General features: G+C 43.9%; 1 protein-coding gene across 14 annotated transcripts in view; it reads left to right on the top strand.

Moving 5' to 3' along the window:
- LOC106603804 (disks large homolog 2) overlaps positions 1–18,364 on the top strand; it is a 319,358-nt gene that overhangs the window by 257,217 nt on the left and 43,777 nt on the right. For all 14 annotated transcript variants that reach the window (XM_082974733.1, XM_082974735.1, XM_082974732.1 and 11 more), the window contains 4 exons: positions 3,193–3,243; positions 9,826–9,950; positions 17,596–17,765; positions 18,146–18,282. In XM_082974733.1, the coding sequence (XP_082830859.1) occupies positions 3,193–3,243; positions 9,826–9,950; positions 17,596–17,765; positions 18,146–18,282 (483 nt within the window). The remainder of the gene's footprint in view (positions 1–3,192; positions 3,244–9,825; positions 9,951–17,595; positions 17,766–18,145; positions 18,283–18,364) is intronic.

The following is an 18,364-nucleotide window of genomic DNA, read 5'->3' as shown; positions in this document are numbered from 1 at the left end:
ACCTTAACAATGGATGTAGAGCATGCTCTTATTTGTCTCGCCTCACATTTTCAATGAAAGTTCATCTAACAATTGCTTATAAAATTTTAATAAGTCTCATAACTCCTTTCGAGGTAAGAAAACTATTCAGATGAGGTTAACATTTTGTGAAACTATCCCCATCTCCTTCATCTGCACTGAGGTAAAATGACAAAAACAAAAGCGAGTTCTTGGTACATAACAGCAGCATACTCTCAATGCTCCTGTATTTTCAGATCCGTGCAGATGAAGGAGAGAAGGAAGTAACCACTACAACAGGCATTCCCTGTTGTCCTTTGGGTTAGCTGCTTTACGAAAATCAATTCTTTAAAGGGCAATCTGCAGTTCAAACAACATTTATAGTTGACCAAAATGACTGTTTCGATAAACAACTGTTTTGGTAAACGGTAATTGAACTCCACAGGTATGCTGGCCCATGTTGAGTCAAATTTTTCCCACAGTTGTGTCAAGTTGGCTGGATGTCCTTTGGGTGATGGACCATTCTTGATACACAAGGGAAACTGTTGAGCGTGAAAATCTCCGCAGCGTTGCAGTTCTTAACACACTCAAACCGGTGCGCCTGGCACCTACTACCATACCCTTTTCAGAGGAACTTCAATCTTTTGTCTTGCCCATTCACCCTCTGAATGGCATACATACACCATCCATGTCTCAATTGTCTCAAAGCTTAAAAATCATTCTTTAACCTGTCTTCTCCCCTTCATCTACACTGATTGAAGTGGATTTATCAAGTGAAATCAACAAGGGATCATAGCTATCACCTGGATTCACCTGGTCAGTCTGTCATGGAAAGAGATGTTTTGTACACTTAGTGTATATAATTAATTTAAAAGTCCAAAAATGAATGTACAAATCCCAGATTGTCCCACACTGTGCCATCAACACCCGACACAGCAGGCCTCCACAATTAATATGAGGGAAAGAGGAGAGATCAAAGAGGGTGACAGGACCAAATTGGAGTTAATTTCATTTATGCTGTGGCCTCTGTAGAAATTAGGCAATACATCATGTGGCTGTTTGAAGACTGTGGTTGCTCACTTTTAATTGAATTTCCAACCATAGAAGAACAGAATGGTACACAGTATAGCTGCTGTTGTCCCTCATTGCTATTAGGTGGTGAGCCTCATCAGGAAATGTGGGAAGCGTGTGTGTGTGTGTGTGTGTGTGTGTGTGTGTGTGTGTGTGTGTGTGTGTGTGTGTGTGTGTGTGTGTATTTGTTTGTGTGTTTGTTTGTGTGTATTTGTGTGTGTGTGTGTGTGTGTGTGTGTGTGTGTGTGTGTGTGTGTGTGTGTGTGTGTGTGTGTGTGTGTGTGTGTGTGTGCGCACATGGTGTGTGTACAGTGACGCTCCAGTGTAATATTACCACCTTTCAGTCATAGCTGCCCTCACAGAGTAATGGCTTCAAGCTCTCAACTATAGAGACAATAATCCTATTGGACTATTACGCATAGGTTAAAGTTTCCATCACTGTGCTGGATTTCTGTCATATAGAGTTCAACATTTTGGGTGGTGTTAATGCGCTGCTGTAGTAACAGTCTCGGTTTAAACACCAACTTAGGTACATTGCAATTGACCCGATGGGTCTTGTGTTATGGGTGTCATCATGTCTTGTGTTGTGGGGGTCATCATGTCTTGTGTTATGGGTGTCATCATGTCTTGTGTTGTGGGGGTCATCATGTCTTGTGTTATGGGTGTCATCATGTCTTGTGTTATAGGTGTCATCATGTCTTGTGTTATGGGTGTCATCATGTCATGTGTTGTGGGTGTCATCATGTCTTGTGTTATGGGTGTCATCATGTCTTGTGTTATGGGTGTCATCATGTCTTGTGTTGTGGGTGTCATCATGTCTTGTGTTACGGGTGTCATCATGTCTTGTGTTATGGGTGTCATCATGTCTTGTGTTATGGGTGTCATCATGTCTTGTGTTATGGGTGTCATCATGTCTTGTGTTATGGGTGTCATCATGTCTTGTGTTATGGGTGTCATCATGTCTTGTGTTATGGGTGTCATCATGTCTTGTGTTGTGGGTGTCATCATGTCTTGTGTTATGGGTGTCATCATGTCTTGTGTTATGGGTGTCATCATGTCTTGTGTTATGGGTGTCATCATGTCTTGTGTTATGGGTGTCATCATGTCTTGTGTTATGGGTGTCATCATGTCTTGTGTTATGGGTGTCATCATGTCTTGTGTTATGGGTGTCATCATGTCTTGTGTTATGGGTGTCATCATGTCTTGTGTTATGGGTGTCATCATGTCTTGTGTTGTGGGTGTCATCATGTCTTGTGTTATGGGTGTCATCATGTCTTGTGTTATGGGTGTCATCATGTCTTGTGTTATGGGTGTCATCATGTCTTGTGTTGTGGGTGTCATCATGTCTTGTGTTATGGGTGTCATCATGTCTTGTGTTGTGGGTGTAATCATGTCTTGTGTTATGGGTGTCATCATGTCTTGTGTTGTGGGTGTCATCATGTCTTGTGTTATGGGTGTCATCATGTCTTGTGTTATGGGTGTCATCATGTCTTGTGTTATGGGTGTCATCATGTCTTGTGTTATGGGTGTCATCATGTCTTGTGTTATGGGTGTCATCATGTCTTGTGTTGTGGGTGTCATCATGTCTTGTTTTATGCATGTCATCTCATGTCTTGTGTTATGGGTGTCATCATGTCTTGTGTTATGGGTGTCATCATGTCTTGTGTTATGGGTGTCATCTCATGTCTTGTGTTATGGGGGTCATCATGTCTTGTGTTATGGGTGTCATCATGTCTTGTTTTATGGGTGTCATCATGTCTTGTTTTATGCATGTCATCTCATGTCTTGTGCTAATTGTTATATGTTGTTTTTATGTATTTATACTGCTGAAGAAAGCAAGTACCTTCAGGCTCAACCTAACACTTGAATAGTCTCCGCAAAATTGTGATTCGTACAAATAATCTGAGACACAAACCAGCACACAGGAAGAATTGTTCCACATAACCCTCATGCCCTATGTTTTCCGACGAACGTACGTTTGTTATGGCTGTTGAGAGAGATTAGAAAGGAATGGAAGACACTAATGCAAGACTATTATGACTGTGCTCACCCCTCTGTAAACTTACAGGAAACAAAGTTATGTACCGGGTATAATTCATCAAATCCACTATTGTTTTCCCACAGGTCAACGGGACAGAAATTGAATATGAGTTTGAAGAAATCACACTAGAGCGGGTGAGTTGATGCACACAGTCTGAAAGCACTCTATATAAAAGAACCCAGCGAGGACTGCAGTCATTGAAATTGAATGAGGGATGCTCATCTCAGTCATTGAAATTGAATGAGGGATGCTCATCTCAGTCATTGAAATTGAATGAGGGATGCTCATCTCAGTCATTGAAATTGAATGAGGGATGCTCATCTCAGTCATTGAAATTGAATTTTTTATTTTTATTTATTTTATTTATTTCACCTTTATTTAACCAGGTAGGCAAGTTGAGAACAAGTTCTCATTTACAATTGCGACCTGGCCAAGATAAAGCAAAGCAGTTTGACACATAAAACAACACAGAGTTACACATGGAGTAAAACAACATACAATCAATGATGCAGTAGAAGAAAAAAAAATAAGACTATATACAATGTGAGCAAATGATGTGAGATAAGGGAGGTAAAGGCAAAAAAATGCCATGGTGGCAAAGTAAATAAAGTATAGCAAGAAAAACACTGGAATGGTAGATTTGTAGTTTGAAGAAAGTTCAAAGATAAAATATAAATAATATGGTGCAAAGGAGCAAAATAAATAAAATAAATAAATACAGTAGGGGAAGAGGTAGTAGTTTGGGCTAAATTATAGATGGGCTATGTACAGGTGCAGTGATCTGTGAGCTGCTCTGACAGCTGGTGCTTAAAGCTAGTGAGGGAGATAAGTGTTTCCAGTTTCAGAGATTTTTGTAGTTCGTTCCAGTCATTGGCAGCAGAGAACTGGAAGGAGAGACGACCAAAGGAGGAGTTGGCTTTAGGGGTGACCAGAGAGATATACCTGCTGGAGCGCGTGCTACAGGTGGGTGCTGCTATGGTGACCAGTGAGCGGAGATAAGGGGGGACTTTACCTAGCAGAGTCTTGTAGATGACCTGGAGCCAATGTGTTTGGCGACGATTATGAAGCGAAGGCCAGCCAACGAGAGCGTACAGGTCGCAGTGGTGGGTAGTATATGGGGCTTTGGTGACAAAACGGATGGCACTGTGATAGACTGCATCCAGCTTGTTGAGTAGGGTATTGGAAGCTATTTTGTAAATGACATCGCCGAAGTCGAGGATTGGTAGGATGGTCAGTTTTACGAGGGTATGTTTGGCAGCATGAGTGAAGGATGCTTTGTTGCGAAATAGGAAGCCAATTCGAGATTTCACTTTGGATTGGAGATGATTGATGTGAGTCTGGAAGGAGAGTTTACAGTCTAACCAGACACCTAGGTATTTGTAGTTGTCCACAAATTCTAAGTTAGAACCGTCCAGAGAAGTGATGCTGGACAGGCGGGCAGGTGCAGGCAGCGATCGGTTGAAGAGCATGCATTTAGTTTTACTTGTGTTTAGGAGCAGTTGGAGACCACGGAAGGAGAGTTGAATGGCATTGAAGCTCGTCTGGAGGGTTGTTAACACAGTGTCCAAAGAAGGGCCAGAAGTGTACAGAATGGTGTCGTCTGCGTAGAGGTGGATCAGAGATTCACCAGCAGCAAGAGCGACATCATTTATGTATACAGAGAAAAGAGTTGGCCCAAGAATTGAACCCTGTGGTACCCCCATAGAGACTGCCAGAGGTCCAGACAGTAGGCCCTCCGATTTGACACACTGAACTCTGTCAGAGAAGTAGTTGGTGAACCAGGCGACGCAATCGTTTGAGAAACCAAGGCTACTGAGTCTGCCGATGAGGATGTGGTGATTAACAGAGTCAAAAGCTTTGGCCAGGTCAATCAATACGGCAGCACAGTATTGTTTCTTATCGATGGCGGTTACGATGTCGTTTAGGACCTTGAGCGTGGCTGAGGTGCACCCATGACCAGCTCTGAAACCAGATTGCATAGCGGAGAGGGTGCGGTGGGATTCGAAATGGTCGGTAATCTGTTTGTTGACTTGGCTTTCGAAGACCTTAGAAAGGCAGGGTAGGATGGATATAGGTCTGTAGCAATTAGGGTCAAGAGTGTCACCTCCTTTGAAGAGGGGGATGACAGCAGCTGCTTTCCAATCTATGGGAATCTCAGACGACACGAAAGAGAGGTTGAACAGGCTAGTAATAGGGGTTGCAATAATTTCGGCAGATAATTTTAGAAAGAAAGGGTCCAGATTGTCAAGCCCAGCTGATTTGTAGGGGTCCAGATTTTGCAGCTCTTTCAGAACATCAGCTGAATGGATTTGGGAGAAGGAGAAATGGGGGAGGCTTGGGCGAGTAGCTGTGGGGGGTGCAGTGCTGTTGAATGCAGTAGGGGTAGTTAGGTGGAACGCATGGCCAGCCGTAGAAAAATGCTTATTGAAATTCTCAAATATAGTGGGCTTATCGGTGGTGACAGAGTTTCCTATCCTCAGTGCAGTGGGCAGTTGGGAGGAGGTGTTCTTATTCTCCATGGACTTTACAATGTCCCAGAACTTTTTAGAGTTGGAGTTGCACGAAGCGAATTTCTGTTTGAAAAAGCTAGCCTTGGCGTTTCTAACTGCCTGTGTGTATTGGTTTCTAACTTCCCTAAAAAGTTGCATATCGCGGGGGCAGTTCGATGCTAATGCAGAACGCCACAGGATATTTTTGTGTTGGTTAAAGGCAGTCAGGTCTGGGGAGAACCAAGGGCTATATCTGTTCCTGGTTCTAAATTTCTTGAAAGGGGCATGCTTATTTAAGATGGAGAGGAAGGCATTTTTAAAAAATAACCAGGCATCCTCTACTGACGGGATGAGGTCAATATCCTTCCAGGATACCAGGGCCAGGTCGATTAGAAAGGCTTGCTCGTTGAAATGTTTCAGGGAGCGTTTGACAGTGATGAGTGGAGGTCGTTTGACCGCTGACCCATTACGGGTGCAGGCAATGAGGCAGTGATCACTGAGATCTTGGTTGAAAACAGCAGAGGTGTATTTAGAGGGCACGTTGGTTAGGATGATATCTATGAGGGTGCCAGTGTTTGCGGCTTTGGGGTTGTACCTGGTGGGTTCATTAATAATTTGTGTGAGATTGAGGGCATCAAGCTTGGATTGTAGGATGGCTGGGGTGTTAAGCATGTCCCGGTTTAGGTCACCTAGTAGCACGAGCTCTGAAGATAGATGGGGGGCAATCAGTTCACATATGGTGTCCAGAGCACAACTAGGGGCCGAGGGGGGTCTATAGCAGGCGGCAACGGTGAGAGACTTGTTTTTGGAGAGGTGGATTTTTAAAAGTAGAAGTTCAAATTGTTTGGGTACAGACCTGGATAGCAGGACAGAACTCTGCAGGCTATCTCTGCAGTAGATTGCAACACCGCCCCCTTTGGTCGTTCTATCTTGTCTGAAAACGTTGTAGTTAGGGATGAAGATTTCAGAGTTTTTGGTGGACTTCCTAAGCCAAGATTCAGACACAGCTAGGACATCCGGGTTGGCGGAGTGTGCTAAAGCAGTGAATAAAACAAACTTAGGGAGGAGGCTTCTAATGTTAACATGCATGAAACCAAGGTTATTACGGTTACAGAAGTCATCAAAAGAGAGCGCCTGGGGAGTAGGAGTGGAGCCAGGCACTGCAGGGCCTGGATTCACCTCTACATCCCCAGAGGAGCAGAGAAGAATAAGTATGAGGGTACGGCTAAAAGCTATAAGAATTGGTCGTCTGTGACGTCCAGAATAGAGAGAAAAAGGAGCAGGTTTCTGGGGGCGATAAAATAGCTTCAAGGTATAATGTACAGACAAAGGTATGGTGGGATGTGAGTACAGAGGAGGTAAACCTAGGCATTTAGTGATAGTGAGAGAGATATTGTCTCTAGAAACATCATTGAAACCAGAAGATGTCATAGCATGTGTGGGTGGAGGAACTGAGAGGTTGGATAAGGTATAATGAGCAGGGCTAGAGGCTCTACAGTGAAATAAGCCAATAAACACTAACCAGAACAGCAATGGAGAAGGCATATTGACATTAAGGAGAGGCTTGCTTAGCCGAGTGATCAAAGGGTCCAGTGAGATTCAGACAGCTAGCCGGGCCATAGGTAGCAAGCTGGTGGAAGATGGGAGGGAGGTCTGTTTTTAGCCAGCTCGTGCGTTTCCGTCTGTGGGTTAGTGGGGTTCCGTGTGGAAGGGGGGACCTGTCCAAGTTGGCAAAATAGTTAGTTACAGTGGCCCAAGAAAAGTGTCCGATAGACCTATTCAGATCGCAGCCGAAAAGACAGCTAACGATTAGCGGGCCGCAGATGGGCGATCAGGTTACGTCGCGACGGAGGGGCCAGTTGGATAACTCCCTCGGGCAGATAACGTCGGTGGTCCAGTCGTGAAGACCCGATGGGGCTCCAGATCGGCAGTAAAACGGGTCAGGATAGGTGAGTTGTAGCCCAGGAGACACTTCAGCTGGCTAGCTCAGGAATAGCCCAGGAGTGGCTGACGGAACTCTTCAGCTGGCTAGCTCCGTAATAATGTGTGTTAATTCCGTGACCGACGTTGCCAATAACTTCAACGTTAGCCAGTGAAAATGGCTAACCTCTTGCTAGCTTCTGTTGTGGAATTCAGATGAGGTAAATAATACTTTCCTTTTTTAAATTGGTGAGGCGGGTTGCAGGAGAGTGCTTTGAGGTTGAGTTTTTAGAATTAAAAAATAATATATATATATATAAAAAGATAAGTGAAGAAAAAAAAAAAATGTAAATATATATATACACGGGACACGACAAGAGGAGGGTAGAGGACGTCTGAACTGCTACGCCATCTTGGGAAAAAATAAAAATAATGAGTGTATGAGGGATGCTCATCTCAGTCATTGAAATTGAATGAGGGATGCTCATCTCAGTCATTGAAATTGAATGAGGGATGCTCATCGCCGTCATTGAAATTGAACGAGGTATGCTCATCACAGTCATTTCCCATAAAGGGCATCATAATCTAGCGTAGTCATTAAATGCGACAGGCAGGATACGTTAATAGGCCAAGTTAAAATAGGCAGCTGCTGCATACTGTACTGTATGTAAACTGTAGGTGAGTGTGTTTAAAGTCACTGTTAGTCACCAAACTACCTCTGCTACCTATATTTCAAAACGTCTTGACCCCACAGATAAACAAACCACAAGAAGAAGCTAACTGACACCATTTTGAAGCTGTTGGAGAAGCTAGATGAATTCAAAAACTGCCAAAGACACAGTAATCCCAGGCTCAAGAAAGGGTTTCCGGCTTCATGCACCAATTTAAAATTAAAATGGGAATGCCGTCACAGTTTGTTATTCCGTTATCCAAAAAAAAACAGGAACCTGTTTTACTTTCCACTGAAGCAAATTGATCTCAGCCAGACAAGCTCAATAACACAAACATCGAAGTCCTGTGGGTGTTTTTAGCAGGCCAGCCCTTAATTGGGACATAGCATTTGCATGAGAACAGCCAGGGAGTGCATCCTCAAGGCTCAATGGTGATAAGAGGATTAGCTTAGCTGTCAGACATTTTGACAGCTGGAAAATGATCCTCATGACCCTAAACAATGCATTACAGTAGGGAAAGGTCAGTTCAGTCAAAGGAAGGGAAATCCAAAAGCCTTGAGCCTTTGGTGCAAACTGCACAGCTCACCCTCTCAGGGGCAAAAGCAGACATAAACAGTGGCTTTGGGGCTAATGCTAATGCTATGTCTGTGCTATTCAGGCTTCATGCCACAGGACCCTGTATCTATGCTCTCCACTTCCATTGCCCTAGCTAGCCAATGGGCTTAGATTATGAGTGCGCTTGAGTGAGCTAGCTATCATCACTTCCATCTCATCTCAGCCTGATTGAGTTCTGTTTGTATTTATGGAGAGGGAAGCTTCCCCTGAGGGAGATCAGTGGCCATTGTATTCACCATGCCCGCAGCTCAGCCTGCAGGGTCAGTGGATATTTAGTCAAGAGATGCCCCTACTCCCATCAGTTAGCAATTTAATCAAAGCGTCCACATTCATTTTGTAAGTGTCGAGGGGGATTTGGCTCATAAAACCAATGGAGCTGGGTTGTTGTACAAAGAAACATTGGCATTCGAGAATGCTGCATTTTTTGCCCCAGCCTCTGTATTGTGTTTTCTGGTTATGAAGTCATAGAAATCGAAAAGAAAAAGTGAATCCTGTGAACCCGTACGAAAATTAAGTTAAAAAAAATGTATTGTCAATTTACTTTTTTCAAACTAAAAATGAAATATTGATTTGTGTTATATGTTTATTTCACTTTCAAATAGTTTATTTAGGAATGATTATTTTTTGCTATAAAAGTATGTTTTCGGACATATTTCTAGTACTAGAAATAATTTGTTCGTATTAGTTTTTAGTAAGTTGGGGGTGTGCATAATGCAAATTAGATAGAATGTGGAATTCTGGGAAAACATGCACCTACAAATTGTGAAATGATTTTAAAGGTAGAGTCAGTGATGCACAAAGTAAATAGCAGAGTCAGGCTGACTTCCTGATACACAAGCGTGAGGCTAAACTTCTCTGCTGTTGCTGTTCACGTGGCAGCAGATTGAAGAATACCAACAAAACAGAAATTGTATTTTTATGTTGTATGTAATTTAGGCTAGGATACAGTTTAACATTATAAAGGAATAGAAGTGTAAAAGTACTGGTAGATGTTTTATTAATTGTTCTTCATGCTCTATAGGGGAACTCAGGGTTGGGTTTCAGCATCGCTGGAGGAACAGATAACCCCCATATCGGTGATGACCCAGGGATCTTCATCACCAAGATCATCCCTGGTGGCGCGGCAGCAGAGGATGGCCGGTTAAGGTGAGTGCTATAGATTGAGCCCTTTACAAATGAACACTTCACTCAAGACATTGAGATAGCATTTATACAAGAGCATTTTGCTGTCAAAATGAATTTTAACTTTTATTTTTATTTAACCTTTATTTAACTACACAAGTCAGTTAAGAACAAATTCTTATTTTACAATGACGGCCTACCCCGGACGATGCTGGGCCAATTGTGCGCCGCCCTATGGGACCTCCGATCACGGCCAGTTGTGATACAGCCCGGGAACGAACCAGGGTCTGTAGTGACGTCTCTAGCACTGAGATCCAGTGCCTTAGACCGCTTCGCCACTCAGGAGCCTATGGATGGCTCGGGGACTCTCACCCATCATTTGATCTAAGTGCCTTCAGAAAGTATTCATACCCCTTGATATATTCCACATTTTGTTGTGTTACAGCCTGAATTCAAAATTGATTAAATATATTTTTTTACTTCATAATGACAAAGTAAAAACATGTTTTTAGACATTTTTGCAAATTTGTTTACAATGAAATACAGAAATATCTCATTTACATAAGTATTCACACCCCTGAGTCAATACATGTTAGAATCAGCCTTGGCAGCGATTACAGCTGTGAGTCTTCCTGGGTAAGTCTCTAAGAGTTTAGACCATTTTTATTTTAAAAAATCAAGCTCTTTCAAATTGGTTGTTGAACATTGCTAGACAACCATTTTGAAGTCTTGCCATAGATTTTCAAGCAGATTAAATTCAAACTGTAACTAGGCCATTCAGGAACGTTCACTGCCTTCTTGGTAAGCAACTCCAGTGTAGATTTGACCTTGTGTTTTAGGTTATTGTCATGCTGAATGGTGAATTCATTTCCCAATATCTGGTGGAAAGCAGACTGAACCAGGGTTTCATCTAGGATTTTGCCTGTTCTTCCGTTTACTTTTTTATCCTGAAAAACTCCCCAGTTCTTAATGATTACAAGCATACTCATAACATGATACAGTCACCACTATGCTTGAAATTATGGAGTGGTGTCACGATCACTGTCCTCGAACTCCCTGTCATAAATAAGCCAAGGCGCAGCGTGCCGGTAATTCCACATCCTTTATTTAGAAGTGAAACCGAACAAAACAATAAACAGGATAAACAGAAAGAAACGTGACGTTCTGGGGCTGCTCAAAGGCAGCTACCCAAAAACAAGATCCCACAACTCAAGGAGGGAAAAAGGGCTGCCTAAGTATGGTTCCCAATCAGAGACAACGATAGACAGCTGCCTCTAATTGGAAACCATACCTGGCCAAAACATAGAAATAAAATACATAGAATGCCCACCCCATATCACACCCTGACCTAACTAAACAGAGAAAAACGTCTCTCTCAGGTCAGGGCGTGTCAGTACCCCCCCCCCCCCCCCCCTCCCCCACCCCCCCCACCCAAAGGTGCGGACTCCCGGTCGCAAACCTGAACCTATAGGGGAGGGTCCGGGTGGGCATCTATACTTGGCGGCAGCTCTGGTTCGGGGCGTAGCCCCCACACCGCCCGCTGATCCCCCCACTTCTGTGTCACCGGAGGAACCAGACCGTGGATCATCGCCGGAGGCTCTGAACTGCCGACCGCCGCTGACGACTCTGGTCTGCAGGCCGCCGCTGAAGATTCTGGGCTGCGGGCCGCCGCTGAAGACTCTGGGCTGCGGGCCGCCGCTGAAGAGTCTGGGCTGCGGATCGCCGCTGAAGACTCTGGGCTGCGGACCGCCGCTGAAGACTCTGGGCTGCGGACCTCCACTGAAGACTCTGGGCTGCGGACCTCCGCTGAAGACTCTGGGCTGCGGACCTCCGCTGAAGACTCTGGGCTGCGGACCTCCGCTGAAGACTCTGGGCTGCGGACCGCCGCTGAAGACTCCGGGCTGCGGAGCGTCGCTGGAGGCTCCAGACTGGGGACCGTCGCTGCAGGCTCCGTGCCATGGATCTTCACTACAGGTTCCGCGCCATGGATCATCACTGGAGGCTTTATGCCATGGATCATCACTGGAGGCTCCGGGCCATGGATTATCACTGGAGGCTTCGTGCCATGGATCATCTCTACAGGCTCCGGGCCATGGATCATCCCTACAGGCTTCTTGCCATGGATTATCCCTACATGCTCCGGGCCATGGATTATCACTGGTGGCTTCGTGCCATGGATCATCCCTACAGGCTCCGGGCCATGGATTATCACTGGAGGCTTCGTGCCATGGATCATCACTGGAGGCTTCGGACCATAAATCATCACTGGAGGCTTCCTACGTGGAGCTGGAACCGGTCTCACCGGACTGGGGAGACGCACAGGAGACTGGGTGCGCAGAGCAGGCACAGGGTATACTGGGCCGTGGAGGCGCACTGGAGGTCTGGAGCGTATGGCTGGCACAACCCGTCTTTGCTGGATGCTCAACCCAGCTCGACAACTGCAGGGCGCGGGCACAGATCGCACCGGGCCTGTGAGTGCGCACTGGCGACACAGTGCGCATCACCGCATAACACGGTGCTTGCCCCGTCACTCGCTCCCCACGGTAAGCACGGGGAGTTGGCTCAGGTCTCCACCCTGACTCTGCCAAACTCCCCGTGTGCCCCCCCAATTTTTTTGGGGGGGGGATGACTCTTGTGCTTCCCTTGATGTTGGTTCTCCTCGGTCCAGCTCGTCTTCCCAGCAAGCGCACGCTGCTTGGCTTTCTTGTGGTGGGATCTTCTGTCACGATCACTGTCCTCGAACTCCCTGTCATAAATAAGCCAAGGCGCAGCGTGCCGGTAATTCCACATCCTTTATTTAGAAGTGAAACCGAACAAAACAATAAACAGGATAAACAGAAAGAAACATGACGTTCTGGGGCTGCTCAAAGGCAGCTACACAAAAACAAGATCCCACAACTCAAGGAGGGAAAAAGGGCTGCCTAAGTATGGTTCCCAATCAGAGACAACGATAGACAGCTGCCTCTGATTGGAAACCATACCTGGCCAAAACATAGAAATAAAATACATAGAATGCTCACCCTGATTAAACAAAAATAGAACTGTTTGGCCATAATGACCATCGTTACGTTTGGAGGAAAACGGGGAGGCTTCCATGCCAAAGAACACCATCCTAACTGTGAAGCACGGGGGTGGCAGCATAATGTTGTGGGGGAACTTTGCTGCAGGAGGGACTGGTGCACTTCACAAAATAGATGGCATCATGAGGTAGGAAAATTATGTGGATATACCTTGACTTTGTTGTCCTAAAGCCATTTTGCCACAACTTTGCTTGGGGTCATTGTCCATTTGGAAGACCCATTTGCGACCAAGCTTTAATTTCCTGACTGATGTCTTGAGATGTTGCTTCAATGTATTGGAGTGGCCATCACAAAGCCCTGACCTCAGTCCTATAGAAAATTTGTGGGAAGAACTGAAAAAGCGTGTGTGAACAAGGAGGCCTACAAACCTGACTCGGTTACACCAGCTCTGTCCGGCGTAATGGGCCAAAATTCACCCAACTTATTTTGGGAAGCTTTTGGAAGGCTACTCAAAACGTTTGACCCAAGTTAAACAATTTAAAGGCAATGCTACCAAATACTAATTCAGTGTATGTAAACTTCTGACCCACTGGGAATATGATGAAATAAATAAAAGCTGAAATAAATCATTCTCTCTACTATTATTCTGACATTTCACATTTTAAAAATAAAGTGGTGATCCTAACTGACCTAAGACAGGGAATTTTTACTAGGATTAAAGGTCAGGAATTGTGAAAAACTGAGTTTAAATGTATTTGGCTAAGGTATATGTAAACTTCCGACTTCAACTGTATATGCTATGTTTTGAAGGCTCTATCCTGTAATGGATAGGCTGAAAGGGTTCGTTTTCAGATTTTCCCCCAAATGTTATCTTACTTTGAGAGCTATTCTTTGACAATTTGTTCCAGAAATCTACCATTCACTTTGTCTTTGTTCATCATGTTAGTAGTTTGGGCTAACGTTAACGCTTCATTGGATTGCATTTATTCCCGAAACTATCCCTAAACACCCCAATATAAATCTCACGTGGTACTATGGCAGACTATATGGTATAACAATATTACGCCTTGTAGAAGTCATTTGAGCCTACTTGAATGCAGAGCCAAACGAAAGTCTTCTTTAAGAGGTGGTGGGTAAATAATCAGTTCTAGATTCGGTGTGAGTCAAGAGAGAAATGTCACTTAGAGAAGCAATTACATGCTCTCTCTGTTTTACCCTTGCCTGACTTTGGGGAGCTCTGCTCAGCTTTGGATAAATCACACTGGCGTGTCCAATGAATGTTTTGTTTTCTAAGATGTGCACAGAGACTAATGCATTAGTGGGAAAGGCCTACTGTCTCAAAGACACAATGGGTTTTGACACTGTTTAAGTATTATAGTCAGGCACACTTCTCCTCTTGTGGTAATTTATTCACTGCACAGTCTGGGGAATGTAGCATAACATTACTTATTCTAAGCACATTGTTGCTCTTACATTGTAGCTGAATGTAAATACTCAAAAGCTTTTCTCTGGGAGCACTCTACAAAACATAACACTTTTGGGATGCTTAGAGCACCACTTCGTTAGCAAGAAATTAAAATAAACTAAAAGGGAAGTTCAGGATTTTACAACTTGATGTTCGATGGTTCCGCAACCTGAAAGTAGTCTATGGGCCAAGAGAAACTATCATCCATGGTTCAGTTTTCTTTAACCAGCCACTACAAACTTCAGTTAACTTTAGCAACCTCTAGCTGACAATCAATGGATATGATAGGGGCAATCGTGCAATCAACCTCAAACCACATAGGAGTTGATTTCAGTTTATTTGGCTTTGAAAGTGACAATGGCCGTGCCCGAATACCCATTCTAAATAGTAGGCATTTTGGGTATGCGAAAATAAAATGTTTTATCAGGGTTGGGGAGTAACAAATTACATGTAATACGTTACATGTAATCTAAATAATGCCACTTTAATAATGTCTACATATCTTACATTATTTATATTACTCATATCACATGTATATACTGTATTGAGACCCAATCACTGGACATTTTAATAAATGGATCACTAGTCACTTTAAACAATGCCACTTCAAATAATGGCACTTTAATAATGTTTATATATCTTACATTTCTCATATCACATGTAATACTGTATTTTATACCACCTACTGCTTTATACCATCTATCGCTCATCCATGTACTTATATGTACATATTTTCATTCACCCCTTTAGATTTGTGTGTATTAGGTAGTTGTTGGGAATTGTTAGATTACTTGTTAGATATTACTGCACTGTTGGAACTAGAAGCACAAGCATTTCGCTACACTTGAATTAACATCTGCTAACCATGTGTATGTGACCTATAAAATTTGATTTGATGTAAGGGATTACAAAAAACAGTAACTGTAATCCGTTACGTTTCCAGCTAAAATATTGTAATCAGATTACAGATACTTTTGAAAAACTAGATGATTACTTCGAGTATTCATTTTAAATTGAGAAAGGATGTTTGCGAGAAAAAAATATTTGACACTTCTCTGTTTTCTCAATGACATTCAAATCAACATTGAAAAAAGGCGCAAGTTTAAGTTTCTTCCACCTGAATGAGTCTGACCCCAAGTCAGAGACCACTATGATGACACACCAAATGTGTTTGATGGATCGCGGGAAAGGAGCAAGAATAGGTTTTTGTAGGCTACAATCCGAGCTATGTCTTCCAATGGTGAGACTGCTGTCGGCATCCAAAGATTAACCAATTTGAATAAACGCTTGGAGGTAAGGATGACAACAGTGGTATAGTTTTCGGCGATACGGATATCACTTATTATTGATATCTACATAGCGCATTGATGTGAATCACACAGCTGGTCTCTCATTTAGCTATTTGCGCCTCACGGATTGTGGTTGTTGTGGATGGCTGTTAACAAATCTAAATGTGTATTTGAATCCAATAATGGTTGAATTCAAGAAGTTTAATCTACCTATCAGTCATTGTTTTTCTAATCAGTGGACAGCCAGTGAAAAATGCGCTCTTGCAACAGCTGCATAGTGCGGATCCCAGCCTACGTAATAAAAGTGTGGCTTTTATTGCTCAATCTAATTCATGCTGATAAAAGAAAATCCATAAGCTTAATGGACACATGCTGAAACTCGCACACTTTTGATAGACTTAAAGGAAACAAAGAAATTTCTTCTGAAACTCATCAGTCTATTCTTGTTCTGAGAAATGAAGGCTATTCCATGCGAGACATTGCCAAGAAACTGAAGATCTCGTACAACGCTGTGTACTACTCCCTTCACAGAACAGGCCAATTGGCTCTAACCAGAATAGAAAGAGGAGTGGAAGGCCCCGGTGCACAACTGAGCAAGAGCACAAGTCCATTAGAGTGTCTAGTTTGAGAAACAGACGCTTCACAACTCCTCAACTGGCAGCTTCATTAAATAGTACCCGCAAAACACCAGTCTCAACGTCAACAGTGAAGAGGCGACTCCGGGATTCTGGCCTTCTAGGTAGAGTTCCTCTGTCCCGTGTCTGTGTTATTTTGTCCATGTTAATCTTTTATTTTTATTAGCCAGTCTGAGATATGGCGTTTTCTTTACAACTCTGTTTTCTTTACAACTCCTCTATTGGAGGGATATGACACAATTCTTCCACGATAAATTCCATAATTTGGTGTTTTGTTGATAGTTGTGGAAACGTTGTCTCAGGCGCCGCTCCAGAATCTCCCATAGGTGTTCAATTGGGTGGAGATCTGGTGACTGAGACGGTCATGGTAAATGGTTTATGTCATTTTCATGCTCATCAAACCATTCAGTGACCACTCGTGCCCAGTGGAAGAAGGCAGTGTCATCCTGGAAGAGCCCACTCCCATCAGGATAGAAATTATTTACCATAGGTTGGAGGTGATCCCTCAGAATGACATTTATTGAATGACATTGAATGACATCCCTCAGAATGACATTTATTGTGCATTTATTGGTGTTTACCTTGTCTTCTAAGGGGTTGAGTGGAACTTGACCATGCCAGGAAAATGCACCCCACACCATAACAGAGCTGCCAGAACCCTCATTTACTTAACTGCTTCCTTTATTTTGTCAGTTACCTGTAGTTTTCGTAAGCAGTAGGCAAGACATATTTTGGACACGGCCAATTATATTTTTAGTTCAGAATGAAATACCTTTTTATGAAGCATATGGTGCAAACGTTTTGCTTTGCTGTGGTGTGTGCTAATGAATACACCCCAACTGTTCAGTAGTTGAACAGCTGTATAATAATCAGACATTCAACTTTGGGCATTGTACTGGAAATGCATATAATGTACTTACTGCAAACTAACAAACTCACTGCTGACCAAGGCTTCGTGCTGAGGATAAAAACACAGCTATTATACATGTGTAAATAGGCAGAATCTTTCGCTCTGCTTGAGTGTGTGTGTGTGCGCATAGGATCCCAGCTGGTCCCTTACAATGCGCCTCAGGAGAGTTCTGGCCTTAAACGCGGGGGCATGGATATTTGGGGCCTCTCCTCACTGGGTTAAAGGCTAACACTGCAGCAGGGGCCCCCTGCCACACACGCTCACACACACACACGCTCACACGCACACTCACACACAAATACTGTTTCCCAGGTTTACACTCATGTTCCCATCCTCTTCCTTCCTTGCAGAGTGAATGACTGCATCCTGCGGGTGAATGATGCCGACGTGTCCGAGGTGTCCCACAGTAAGGCAGTGGAGGCGCTGAAGGTGGCCGGCTCTATCGTCAGGCTGTACGTTCGCCGGAGGAGACCCATGCTGGAAACTGTCATTGAAATCAAACTCATCAAAGGACCAAAAGGTTGCTAAACTCCCTTTCCTTTGTTTGTCTATCTATAACCATGCACATCCAATATTCTTTGTTTTGTTCAGTATTTTGTCATTGGGGGTTTTGTACCCACTTCCGTTGGCAGGAATTGAGACAAACCCACTGAAATCAATTAAACATGCTACACCGGCCGCAGAAGCGGCACATCAGTAAAGCAGCAAAAACACAAGGTTCTCTTTGCTGAACCATCTTCTTACGCTTCAAGTCTACTTTCTAGCGCTACAGTTGTCTGTAAAGCGTACCTTGCTGATATAAGTGGCTTGTGCTTGTGATCTGGAGGCAGCAGCCTAGACCACTAAACCACCCTGGGCCACAACACATTCTTTTTCAACCTCCACCCTATTTCTCCTCAGGGCTGGGCTTCAGCATCGCAGGAGGGGTGGGCAACCAGCACATCCCGGGGGACAACAGCATCTTTGTCACTAAGATCATAGATGGAGGTGCAGCACAGAAGGACCAGCGCTTGCAGGTTGGAGACCGGCTGCTTATGGTAAGTTACTGCAGCTTCACTATCCCTGCACTGCCCTGTCCTGTCCTCATCCCCCATAGGTGGACCACTAACATACTGTACT

Source organism: Salmo salar, chromosome 04, assembly GCF_965601325.2.
Source record: "Salmo salar chromosome 04, fSalSal1, whole genome shotgun sequence".
NCBI classification, from domain to species: Eukaryota; Metazoa; Chordata; class Actinopteri; order Salmoniformes; family Salmonidae; genus Salmo; species Salmo salar.
This window is presented reverse-complemented; position numbering and strand designations above follow the sequence as displayed.